The sequence below is a fragment of the Chelmon rostratus genome, chromosome 24, assembly GCF_017976325.1.
Source record: "Chelmon rostratus isolate fCheRos1 chromosome 24, fCheRos1.pri, whole genome shotgun sequence".
NCBI lineage: Eukaryota > Metazoa > Chordata > Actinopteri > Chaetodontiformes > Chaetodontidae > Chelmon > Chelmon rostratus.
Window position 1 is genome coordinate 2,157,674 of NC_055681.1, and position 12,858 is coordinate 2,170,531.

General features: G+C 44.8%; 1 protein-coding gene across 1 annotated transcript in view; it reads left to right on the forward strand.

The window, feature by feature from the left end:
* LOC121627134 (plakophilin-4-like) overlaps positions 1–12,858 on the forward strand; it is a 35,542-nt gene that overhangs the window by 9,927 nt on the left and 12,757 nt on the right. The window contains exons 2-7 of the mRNA XM_041965821.1: positions 81–193; positions 1,759–1,793; positions 2,390–2,506; positions 3,792–3,946; positions 6,330–6,798; positions 12,632–12,802. Of these exons, the coding sequence (XP_041821755.1) occupies positions 81–193; positions 1,759–1,793; positions 2,390–2,506; positions 3,792–3,946; positions 6,330–6,798; positions 12,632–12,802 (1,060 nt within the window). The remainder of the gene's footprint in view (positions 1–80; positions 194–1,758; positions 1,794–2,389; positions 2,507–3,791; positions 3,947–6,329; positions 6,799–12,631; positions 12,803–12,858) is intronic.

Here is a 12,858-nt window from a genome sequence, read left to right on the forward strand (position 1 = left end):
TGGCATCAAAAAGGAGGCTTAAATTGCCACGTAGCGGCGGATGTGGGCTTGTAATCACCGCCGTGAATGTCTTCCCGCAGGAGCTCCAGTTTGAGCGGCTGACTCGGGAGCTGGAGGAGGAGCGGCAGATCGTGGCGAGCCAGCTGGAGAGGTGCATGCTGGGAGCGGAGTCGCCAGCAGGAGACAGTAGCAGGTAGGCATGAAGTTTTTCATGAAGCGTTGTTTAGATTATCCTCCTGCAAAACCGGTCACTCGCAGCATCTCAGGAGAGATGCCTGCTTCTGTTTATCTTAACGGCCAAATAAAGCACCAACTCCCGCTCAGCATCGATCGTCCAATCACAGCCGAGCAGCTCTCAGCTTTTAAAGCATTTAAAGAGTTTGATCTGTTTTTCCAGCCTTTCCGAGACAAAACACATGAGAGCAAAAGTGCAACAAACAGATTGAGCTCTGCAAACGTTAGCATGGCCGCAAAACTAGCTCACCAACTGTGTCAGCAACGTAACCCAGCGTAGCTTCCACGGCCGAGAAGCTTTTCATACAATATTGCTTCGTGGGGTTACAGTTCTTACTTTTAATTGTATTTGAAGACACTAGAGAAAGCAAACTAAAAGCTGTGTCTCTTGCAAGCACGCTGCCTTCGAGCATGATATCATGCATGTGGCCGTTCAGGACCCTTCTCCAGGGCTGCTCCAGAACCGTGTTTTCAACCAACGTGTGGAGTTTGCAGCGTGTTAGCTGAAATAGCTTGTGATAGCTAATTAAAATGCTGGCAACAGTTGTCACGTCAGCCGTCAAGATGGAGGACTGTTGGGTGGAAACAAAAAGCCTGAAATCAAGGGCCCATTGTTTAAAAAAATGACTTGAACTTTGAGTCGTAAATCTGCCACGGCCGTCAGCTTGACAGCTTTCACTGCCACTAACAGCTGCACGAGCCATTTGAATGTATTCAACACTGACAAAAATCAGATGAAACTGAACACTTCAATCCTTTGAGCACTCGAGCGGCTAACTTTTAGTGTTAAAATTCCCACAAAGCATCATTGTTGTTGTTATAAGGGCTTACAGTTGGCTGTAAATCACGCATGGCCGCAGACCGCTCTGTCAGACCACATAATGGTGATATTTGTCTTCATGAGGAATGATGTTCAGATAGCTGACAGTCAACATCGTGCTGTCACAACCCGCATGCATCACTCTGAACACGAACAGAAACCTTCAGATCCATAAAACCACTGGATTTAGAGTTGAGCTTATACTGTGTTTATTGAATTTTGACCCTCTGATCGTCAAGATGTTGGTTTGAGATGTTCATGTTTAACATGTCTGAACAGGGCTTTGCTTTTGCTCGTGCTTATGCGCTCAGGTAGGACAGGTTGTTTTCTCTTTGCAGCTGCAGGTGTTTTCTTATCCCAGATAACACATTTCATGGCTGTGCATCGGGTTATGTAACATGTCTCATCGCCAGCTGGGGTTAACTGGCTTTCATTTTCATCAGTTTGAAGAAGTAAATAGAAATTCACAGCATGATGAGTGAGGCGTCATTCTTTCCAAGCTCATCATAGATTGAATGTGAAGGAATGTTTTTTTTAGGCACAAGATTCCGTATATACATATATCCCTGTACATTAGAAACACTTCCCTCCTTCCTCTTCCTGGACTGATTGAATATAAAGTATTCGGCGATGACTCTGATTTGATTTCCGTCCCTCTCTGCTTTCTCCTCTCCTCCATTTCCTCCTCTTCTCGTCCGCCGAAGCTCGTCTGAGAAGTCGTTTGCATGGAGATCTGCAGGTACGACTGCTTACTCTTAACCTTTAACATTTATTATGAAAAGCTATTTCCAATAAGGTCACAGGAAGATGACCACGTTAGAGGGGATCGTGTAAAATGTTAGCATCTTATAGCATAAATAAAAGGTCCTACAGCTCAAATATGATTGAATCTATATGATTTTGACACTAAAGAAAGCAGTTTCCAGACGTAGAAAGTAAATTTAGCCTCCAGAGGGATGAAAATTGCCAGTATGCAGCGCCGGCAGCTGAAGCAAAACAAAACAATGTTTCCGCCAGTATATATGGGCTTTGAAATGGACCCATTTACTATTCTGTCACAGATCCCTCCACTCGGTTTCCTGGCCCATTCCTCACTGTCGGCTTTCCAATAAAACAAAAGCACCGCTATAAAATGTTATATTATTCTGTGTCAAAGAATTGATGCCTGTGGTTTCTTAGATTAAGAAGATTCTGTCTGGAAAGGTGATGCTTTGTTTTTAGATTTTGTGGGGAGATGTGTCAGTTTTTCCGCCCGTGGGCAGCTAAATTCACACGCTTTGACTAACTGTCCGCCCAGGCTGTATGTTCTTAACTGAGTGGCAGATGCTTCGGCAGGCGGAGAGTCGCAGGGCGGAGTCATAGAGGTGTCCGGATGTCCTGGTCGTCACCTGGAGGCGGAGGAGGGGCTCTACCTGCCTGAACCAGACCGCGCCTCCCTGCATGACAGTGAGGGTCTGTTAAATGTACACACCACGTGGTCTGAAGAGCGTTTTTTAGCCAGAACTGAAGCAGAATCTGGAGAGAAAGCAACATTTTGAATCACGTGACCTGAATCTAGTACATTTGACTTCATGAAATCACAAAAAGATTTGGAATTTAAAGCTCCCTAAAACCTGGTCTCAGATCTTAACTGTTTCTCTGTAGCACTGAATATTCATGACTGAAAAAATAACGTGATAAGTCAGTTATTAAGAGTTTAATGCCCAAAAAACTCGACTAATCTCTAACTGTCATCTGCTAAATCCTTATTGAAGCATGTGACATCGCCTTTTTCCAGCAGAGCCACGCCCACTTAAAACGAGTGAGACGACAGAGAAACAACCCAAACATCTACTGACCATCTGTTCAGATCGGTTTAAATCACCCGTAAAGTGCGTCACCACTCTGCTGTCTGGTTTCGTTCTTTATTTTCCACCGTCTTGTTGGGAAAGCCTCGCACGTGTTCACACCTGGGAGCTCTGCAGTGCAACCGCAGCCTGTCGCTGCTGGACATTAGGCATCTTCACTGGAGCGGTTGACACTCGGGTCCATCAAGCTCCCGCAAAGCGAACGAAACTCGGGTGGCTGATCGAGCGAAGCGTCGATGCAGTCGGCCCAGCTGTGAATTCTTTTGTGTGTTATCGTTTTTTTTTTTTAAACAGATTACAAAAAAGGATGCAACTGAATTTTAAATACTTTTGTCAGATTGTCATAACTTTGCATCACACCACCTATCGTGCATGTTAAAAAAAAAAAGCCTGAACCAAACCCCGAGAGCTCTTTACAAAGACTATTCAACCTCCCTTTTATTACCATAAATTAAAATATCATTGGCAAATATGTAACTTACTGAAGTGAATCGCTGTTTGAAGTTTTTATTTGCCTTTGGTCTTTTTTCCATACAGTTGGAGTGGTCTGATAGCATAAAAATATCCCCCACATGCTCCCTCCTCCTCAGCCTACAAGGGAAAGTAGGCCAGCATTATTGAAGCTGTACAGTATATGCCTTTTGTTCCAGGAACAGCATAAAGGCTGAATGCAAATATCCATGCGTATGTATTTATATACATAATGCATTTTAACAAGTTCAAAGACTTGAGGTAATACGCGAATGATTAAACAGCAGGGACTTGCGTGATGGGGGCCGCGCTGATCAATCCGATCGCTCTTCAGATTTTGCACGAGCAGCACTGAGCGGTATTAATGAAGGCAGGCGCCTGTGTTCGGTGTCTCCTCACCTCCTTTTCTCTGCTCTCAGGCTCAGGGGGTCACTCAGCCCAGATGACCTCGTATTCAGACAGCGGCTACCAGGACAGCAGCGTTAGTTATTACAGCAACCAGAACGTGGTGCGTTCAGAGCCCCGAGCCTCGTTATCCAGAAGCCCGAGAGCTGAGGGTCAAGCCTCTGGGCAGGTAGGCCTGATCTTTTTTAGTTGTTATTGAAGAGCAGAGACATGTTTGAACCTGTGCAAGTCTAGAAAGCTTCATATACAAATATTTATTTAACAGCAGTTTTCCAGTCACAGATTAGCTAAGTAGTTGTAGCATAATGCTAATACAAGAAAGGAAATGTAAAGAATGGATTCATTTACAGTATTTATCTGGTGTAATGCAAGCTACAAATGTTAGCATGTCTGGCTAACTAGCCTGCTACCTACAGTAGCAACTGAATGACTTCCAAATCTACTAACAAATGACTGCGGGGTGTTACAGGCTATGTAAAAAAAAAAGCACATTTATAGCTAGTACATATTGGACCCAGTGAGTCTGTCTTAGGCTAACGTTAGCACCTACGGGGGAAGTTTACACTCCAGCAACCTGAGTCAGCGTGACCTGTTAGCATTTCACTTTGACAACATGCTTGAACATATAGTAAAAGTATAGCTAGCTAGCTAGCTAACAGAAGTGTGTGATATGACCTCAAATTTATTTCACAAATCATGTTAAAATGATTAGCGCACACATATAGCCTAAGAGTTATCTAGCTGTTTAGGAGCTAACATTAGCTTAACAAGCCAGCTAGCTACAGCTGCTAGCAACAGTTCGCATTTCAGCCAGCAACATTGACAGTCGCAGAAACGTGGAGCTGTTTATGTCTTCCTCCGTCTGAAAAACGACCAAGAATTTCTTTGTAAACTACATATGTGCCATAAAAGAGCAGAAAGCTTTCAGCTTAGCAAACGTTCATGTGTGTAGTTGCTAAATTTTAACGATTGCTCATCCACGGCGACTTAAAAGCTAAAGTTCAACGATTATTCTGGACCTTGGAAAGCAGCTGAGGAAACGATTTCACCACAAGGTCAATTTACTCGTTAGCCGTGCAGCTTCCAAATGAATAAATGAATGAATTAGCTTTGAACTTTCAAGCTAGCATGGATGAGAAGTCCTGAATAAAAAAATGCTTATTTGAACATCTACAGTTTGCCAACATGTCAAATTCTGCTTCCTATATTACCGTTTTTTTTTAACACCTGGAATATTTGTTTTTTTGTCTTTTTTTTGTGAATAACAATCCTCATTTATAGATTAATGACAGCGAGTAGGGGCTCAATAATTCCAGTCATGAATGATGAAGGCCATCAGCTAAACCCCTCAAATCAAACCCAGTCTTACCTTGAAATTGTTCAGACTCGAACGTTATCAGCTCCTTTCATTGTGGCTAATAATTATATGCTCTTTGCATGACTGTAGAAGCAGGAATGACAGATAATCGTGAGCCCATTTGAATTTTTTCCTGATTTATTCCAAAGCAGGCAGCCTCACTGGATGGGCTTACATGCCTCAGCTCTTAATTTTCCTTCAAGGCGTTCAAGGCTTTGATGGATTAAGGCGGCACAGATCGGCATCCAGTTGGCTGAGTCTGTAATTGAGGGACATTTTACATTTGGTAATAAGGAGGAAAAAGTAAACGTTTGTCACCATAAATATGAAATATTCTGTCAGATCTTCCCTGAAATGTAATATATTGCAGAGCTCAGCATACAGTATAATGAATTTAGACATTTATTCAAAGGCACGCGTGTTCAGTTATTTGGACAAATGAAGAAGATAATGACGCCCTTCATCAGACGTGATAAAGCAACCTGCCTCCAAGTGTCACATTATTGGTAATTGGCGAGTATATTTGGGAACAGGAGCAGTGCGGTGTGCAGAATCTAATTTTAATTTTCCAGGTATTTTTTCAGGAAAAAAAAAAACAGAAACGTTGAACTGATTAATTGTCAGCAGTGTTGTGGATATTATACTTGACATTTTTGTTGTTTTGGGCCCAGAGAGCACATGGATGCCAAAAATCAGGACAATCTTAATTAAAAAATGAGTAAAATGTCATTAAATGTCATTTTAATAATGATTCCTAGCATGTTTCCTCAAAGCAAAAGGTGAAAGGAAGGAGGCTCTCGAAAACTTTCTAAAACTACTGCACAGCAGCACAAAACATGAATAGAAAGGATGAAAAAAAAAGCAATAAAAAAAGAGCTTTTGCACCAAAATCTGACCTTTTCATCACAAAGTTCATTTGTCAGTGCAGATGATTCCACGATGTTTTGATCTTTGATCTTTTGATCTGGTAAAAATTAAGAGTAACAACTCCTAAAACTGTTTTTTTTTTCAATGATTTCTTGCTTATTTTGCAGAAAATGATTGCAGGATAGATTAGTAAATAATACAAATACAAAGCTTGACAGAGGTTTTAAAACATTTATATTTCAAACCTAGAATCACTTGAGTCTCCTCTAAATTGTTTTTTATTCTTTGGAAACAGTTTCACACAGTGTGAAATGTCACACCTTCACAGGTATCTGGCCGGATGTTACGGAGGATGGCGTCCCTCCCCTCCAGGAGCCAGTCTCCCGGTTGTGGCACCGCTGGCACCGTCTCGCCCTCCCGCATCTCCCTGCGAACATCCCAAGGCAGCACCTACGATTCGCCCATCCTCTCGGAGCCAAAACCTCTGGCCGCCGTATTCCCCGGCACCAGCATGCCGCCCTCCTGCCCTTCGCCGACCTCCCCGACCGACGGCACGCAGGCCCTGGGCGGCGGGGGTGGAGGCGTGATAGGAGGAGGAGGTGGCGGCCGTCTGGGCTCCACCCTCTCTCTGGTGGAGGGGAGGGGTTTGACGGGGTCGCCGCTGCGTTCGGGGATGACGGCGGTGCCGCAGCACTACGGCTCCACGCTGCCCAGGCAGAGCCAGCCGCTGGCGTACGGCGCTGATCCATACGGCCTGTACCAGAGGAGCGCACTGCCCCGCCCCGACAGCCTCATAGGTCAGTCTCACATCCGGATGTGGTCACGTTAAACCTCAGTTCACTGCAGATGCACATCGATGTCACATAATTGAGTTATTGAGATCCTATAATCCTATAAACTTCTTCTTCTTTTATCATTTGTTTCTATCATCATTTGCTTAAAAAGACTCACACCATCTGGCTTTGGCTGCAGCTCTGAGGAGCTGTGGTTTGTTTTCTGCACCCCCTGGACGACAACAAAATGATTTCCTGCAGAAGCCGTGTCTTTTTTCGTTGAGCTGTTGTTGTCGTGCATCACTGTGATCGGCTCGGCGGTTTCACAGCTATGAGTCCAGCGAGGTGTCTGGCTGAGAGTGTATTTATTTATTATCCCACACCCAGGGCCAACCACTTTGTGTTTGTCGCTGCACTTGCGTGATTGAAACAGGGCCCCCGTGTCGGGCCGCGCGGCCACAGATTGCACCAAAAGAGGCTAAACATTTTTAATTTGTCGGTCATGCAGGTTTCAGCTGAAGTGGATCAGAGGCAGAGGAATATTCACAGAGGTGCGAGTGTGACTGCACTTCAAGGGTCCAGTGTGGAGGATTTACTGGCACCTAGTGGTGAGGTTGCAGATTGCAACCGTTGGAATCCACCTCGCCTTGCCCTCTCCTTCCAAGGTGGCTTGGCTGCTACTCATTGCCTTTGTAGAGGAGAGGTGATTGGTTAGGGTTAGCCATGAGCAGGATAAGCCAATCAGAAGCAGTAACCTCCCCCGCCTTTTAGATATAAAGAACTCATTGTTAGGTAGCAAAAACACTTTCTACCCATTGATCCCCTTAAATCCTGCACACTGAACCTTTAAACCTGCTTTGAGAGTCTATTTTTCCAATTCACATCAGAAGAAGTGAAACTACACCAATGCCTGCTCCATTTTTTATTGTTCTTTTTTAATAATGTGTCTTTGCAGGAAAAAAGGGTTCTGCTCATACTCGCTGTATTTTCTTTATTACATTTTCACACATCCGTGCAGAGGAAATAAGCGATAACCGTCAAAGTTAAATATGCAGCTCTGCCGCAGCTAATGACACGGCAGCCACTCGCCACAGTAACACAACACGTTTTCTGGCCCAGGCGGAAACGGGGGGACGTTGCCATGAAGAGAAAAATCACGATTGCAGGGTGCCATGGTTTTAAAAGTTTGGAAACCACAAGAGCAGGTTTTGAGTTTTCAGCTGAAACCCAGTTTGATTCTGTCAGTCAGTCAGATACCAGCTAGAATCGTGTCACACTTAAGTTAATTTATTTTAAATTGTCCCATAATTTTCCCCCATAAATCAAGGGTGTGGCGGTTTTCGGCCATTAAATGAAAGCATTGTCCCGGTGACTGATGTCTGTGAGCTGAATTTTCAAACTGTCTCATTTAAAGTCATTTCTGAGGCCCAAAGTGAAGATTATCGACATTATATCGACCTTAAATTCAGATTTGTGCAGAAAAACTTTATTTTTTTCCCATCTCATTAAATGTTGCATGACCTCAGATATGCTGCTGTACAGTTTATAAAGAAAAAGCCAGGCGATATAAAGGCTTTGAGCTCGTTTAACGCTGCACTGGTTCACGAGTTCAGCGATCGTCTCTGAAGGGAAAGAGGCTTGCAGCGAGTCGTACAGAGATACTAAACTCAATGACATGATAAAACCTTTACAGCCACATTAAACATCCATGAGAGAACATATCTGTGCATATACAAGAACCTCTGGGATCTTCGCATCCCGCGTCCTTGGCAGTCGTTTGCTCTGTGATGGTGCTGTGATATTACATCGCATGCAGGCGTGGAGGAACGTCTGTTGAGTGATAGGTGGAGTCGTTCTCGCTCTGCTGAGCGCTCCATCTTCACCCTGGACGGCTGCCTGCTCGAATCCAACCAGGTCAAAATCTGGGCCACAAAACTCACGTTCTGTTTGGCTTGAGCGAAGAACCTCGCCGCAGAGTTTCGAGCACGAGCGTTGGAAGAACGTTTCCCGCACACCTTCCCATGATAAATAAACTAAACCGCGCTCCGCGGCCTCGCCACCGTTTCCTCTGTTGATTTAATAACCTTTCATCGGTCCGGGGAAAGTTGACTGAGCAGCTCAGGTTTATTATCGTAGCACACAACATTTTCACTGAGTTTTCTCTGTGAAGCCGTGAGAATTATCCAATAAAGCTACATGTTGAACAAAATAACTTTGAGGCAAAGTGCAAGCTCGGCAGGTGATCTTATCTGGTGTCCCGGCTTAGGGAGCTCATTTCATGGAGTTTTTCGTGGAATTATCTTAAAGCGCTGGCAGATAATGCTGCTGGGTTTGATAACACTTCATTCGATGCACGCTGGTGTGAAAAATAAGGAACGTAATCTCGTAGCAGGTGGATGTTTTGAACTAGGAGTTAATTCTAATCTTCCTGCGTGATTGATCTGCGGCAGTTTGAAGGAAAGCGATGCAGAAACAGATCACAGCGCGGCGAATCACGGTTTCCACGAGACTTCTCTCGCACGCGGCGTTTAGCAAATTGACGTCGGGGGGGGGGGGGGGGCAAAGCGCGCTCGTGTCTGTTGGTCTTGACGCGAAGCGCTCGATGGGGAGCAGCAGAAAGCGGTGGGCGGTTACAGTCTAGTTAGACGGGAGATGAAGCGTGTTCTCCACAAACGTCTCACGCAGCTGAATCATGACTCCGCACTCGAACACAGACGCTCTATTTCCAGCTGATTTCATACAGTAGAGGCCCAGCAGCACACACACACTCACGTTTTTGTGAATGGGATGCTAAGCAGCCCTTTGTGGTGTCCTTTTCTGTGGCTTTTACTCTGATTGTCTGATTTGAATATGTAAACTTTGGAATTATGGTAATTCTGAGGCAGGATTTTACACTATTTCCTGATATTTTGCAGACCATATATGATTTATTAAATGCCAGACAGATGAACTAACTGAAAATAATGGGAATAATAATCCTAGACCTCAGAAAAGATGTTGCGAGTTAAGTGTCTGAACTGTCCACAAAGCTTTTGGACTGTTTTCTGACCACTTGCTGCTGGTTTTCAGCCCGGAGTTGCTTCTCCACTTACATTTCCTGCTGCATTTGTTTTTTTCAGTGTGAATGTTCATGAAACCCAAAACTTGGTGAGAGTAACTCTGCGTGTTACTGTGTGGAAGTGGGGCACAGCTCTCGTCCTGAATCCTGCAGCTCTGCTCGTTTGCTTTCTTACCCTCTAACGAGGAAGTGATTGACAGCTGGGACTCCAGCTGAATTCAGTTCACTTAACGAACTGGTAGGACCGAGAACCAGCAGGGCTGCAGCGCTGCAGCACCACAACTGCTGCTGTAATACCAACTCCATGTTCAGACAATGCAGGTACGGCGAGGATTATTTTGATTATTGATCCCTCTATTAATGTTCTGATGAGCCGATCAGTTGTTTTGTTTGGAAATGATCGTAAAATATCAAGAGTTATTCAATTCATGGACACATAACAGAGAAAAGCAGAACAATCTCACACGTTCTGCAGCAGCAACCTGCAAATGTTTGGCCTTTTTGCTCGATAAATATATCTATTGATATAGATAGCTGTTACCTTGGCAACAACCATTCTTCCTGGGGTCCAGATGAAAATATATACAGTCAATAAACAGTTAAAATATCACACACACATGCACAGAACCCAGTTAAATTACATCAAACCAAACAAATGACGTGCAAATAGGACAGTAAAACATTAAAATGATAATAAATATTGTGTTGTTTTGTAGAACATTGTTCTTCCTTCTAGAATTTTCAGATTTTTGAATGAAGTCTGGCAGACTCAGACACATGGCTCTATGCATAGCTTTTTATTAAAATAAGACATTTGTGAGATTTACTCATTGCTCACTTATAGCAGCTAATAATAGCGAGGTAGTGCTAGTGATGATGATGAGAAGTTGACTGACATCCCTGGAAATCCAACTTTGTGCTTCTCTGACTGGTTAAGACAACTGAGGCAGGCTGAGAAACTTAAGATGGGATTAGTGCCGCTGCCAGGCTGCTCATTGAATCTGGTCTACAGACGCCTTTGAGGTCTCAAACCAGACGTTTGAAACATTGTCATCAGACTCTTGCGGATGTCAAAAACAAGACACGACCTTTCTTCTGCAGAGCAACATTTAAAAAAACCCAAATCTGTTGCGGCTCGTCCTCTTTTTCTGGTCATCGACAACTTCCTGTGCTGCGATGGAGGATTTGTAGTCGCAGAAGCGCTGCTGATGCTGCAGCGGCACAGATTCATTCCTCCATCCTGCCCTCTGTCACTTGGCTAAGCCGCTGCCACTGACCCTGTGTTTCTTTCACAAAGCCCCGTGGAGCATCAGCATGTGATTATCAGCTGATGCCACTGGAAGGCTTTATGATGCTGCGATCAGCGTGCGCCCGTTTTAATTCTCACACGAGGCCCGTCCCTGTGTGCGTTTCTGCACTCGCAGTCCGTGATGTGCACATGCATTTCTGCACCTTTTGTGTTGCGCTCGTGTCTGTGCATGTGTGAACAGAGGATGGTCGACGGATTGCTTGTGTGTGGGAGGCCGAGTCAGTGAACTAAATAAAATGCCTCCCATTCTCTAGCTGAGTGATTTTCATCCTGCGGTGCTGCTAAGTGGCCTAATGCATCGCCTAAGTCCTTATTCCCACTTATCCTGCAGATCCAGCATAATCCCAGATTACATGAGAGAGATAAGCAATAGATGGATATACAAGATTAGGCTATTACTGATCAGCAGCACTCGTAGCTTAGGTAGTGAAACCAGGTGAGCGGCCAAAACACCACCGTAAGCTGCGGGATGATCTCTTTTTAACGCCGCCACATGTGATGCAAACTCTGAGAATGCAGGATCAAAGTTTGAGCATCTGAGGCCAAATAGAAAGAGATTCGGCCGTATTCGCTCATTCTTTTGAAAAAGTTAATTGATAGAGAGCTGAGCTGCAGAGGGATTAGCAGCTGTGGTGAAAAAAGCAAAAAAGGAGCGAATAAATGGCTCAAAGAGTCAAGTCAAAATAAAGGTGGCCGCGGCTGAGTTTCAGATCTGCAGCTCCCACTTGAAACACGCTGCTTTCATTCTGGCATATTTCAAGCATTCGGCATCTTAAGCATCCTCTAACCCGAAGGTCACAGTTTCGGTTTGTGTCTTTCGCCGCTGAAGAGCCCTCGAGAGAGACGGCGTGGTGTGGCTTCAGCAGCACATTTTTTATTTTCCTACCAAGGAGCGAAAAAAAAGGGCTTCCGTCTCCTTCAGATGTTCGAGTCGAGAAAAGAGAGCTGCAGAAGCAAACAGCTCCTTCATCACCAGCAAATCGTGTGCTTCAGCTGTTGGACCGATCCACCGAGGCTTCCTCTCTCGTGCCCTCGAGCCTCTTTATAATTGGAGCGCTCTTTGAACTGATGTGCTCTGAGATTGGAGGATGGAAAAACCCTCTGCTCTGCTTGTTTGACTTGCTGATGACGGCGCCCGCAGCAGGCTCTGAATGACCGGAGTCTTCATGCTTTTTTAGAAGCAACACAACAGTCGGGACGCGTTGGCATTTTGAAATACAGCGTTGGTATAATCCCGATTTGCATGGGCTCACCTACAGATGAGCCCAATAATGAGATGTGCATATGATTAATGCGAGGCCGTGACAGGCCTTCATGCGGTTGTTGCTGATATTACACAGCTTTTTCCACATTCTGCACTCAGTGAATAACAAGTGAGTAGTTTTTACCTCACAAGAATGAGAAAGTACGTCTGGAGATTCATTTAAAGATTAAAAAATGCTCCTGCGGTCACATGATCATCGAGTGTTTCCTGCCTTGTGTGCCCGCAGGCCTTCACAGCTCATACGCCGGCCACGCGGGGCAGATCGATCCAGAGCTGAGGGCGGCGTTGTCTCCAGACTGCCACATGACGCCTGTTTTCGATGAGCGCTCCTTCCACAGCCCCCTGTACCACAGCCCAACCCACGACCCCCAGGGCTCCCTCTACAGGACTAACACAGGTACTGAGCCCCATGTGGGGACTGGCCCCTTAAAATTGCTAATTCTGCTAATTGGA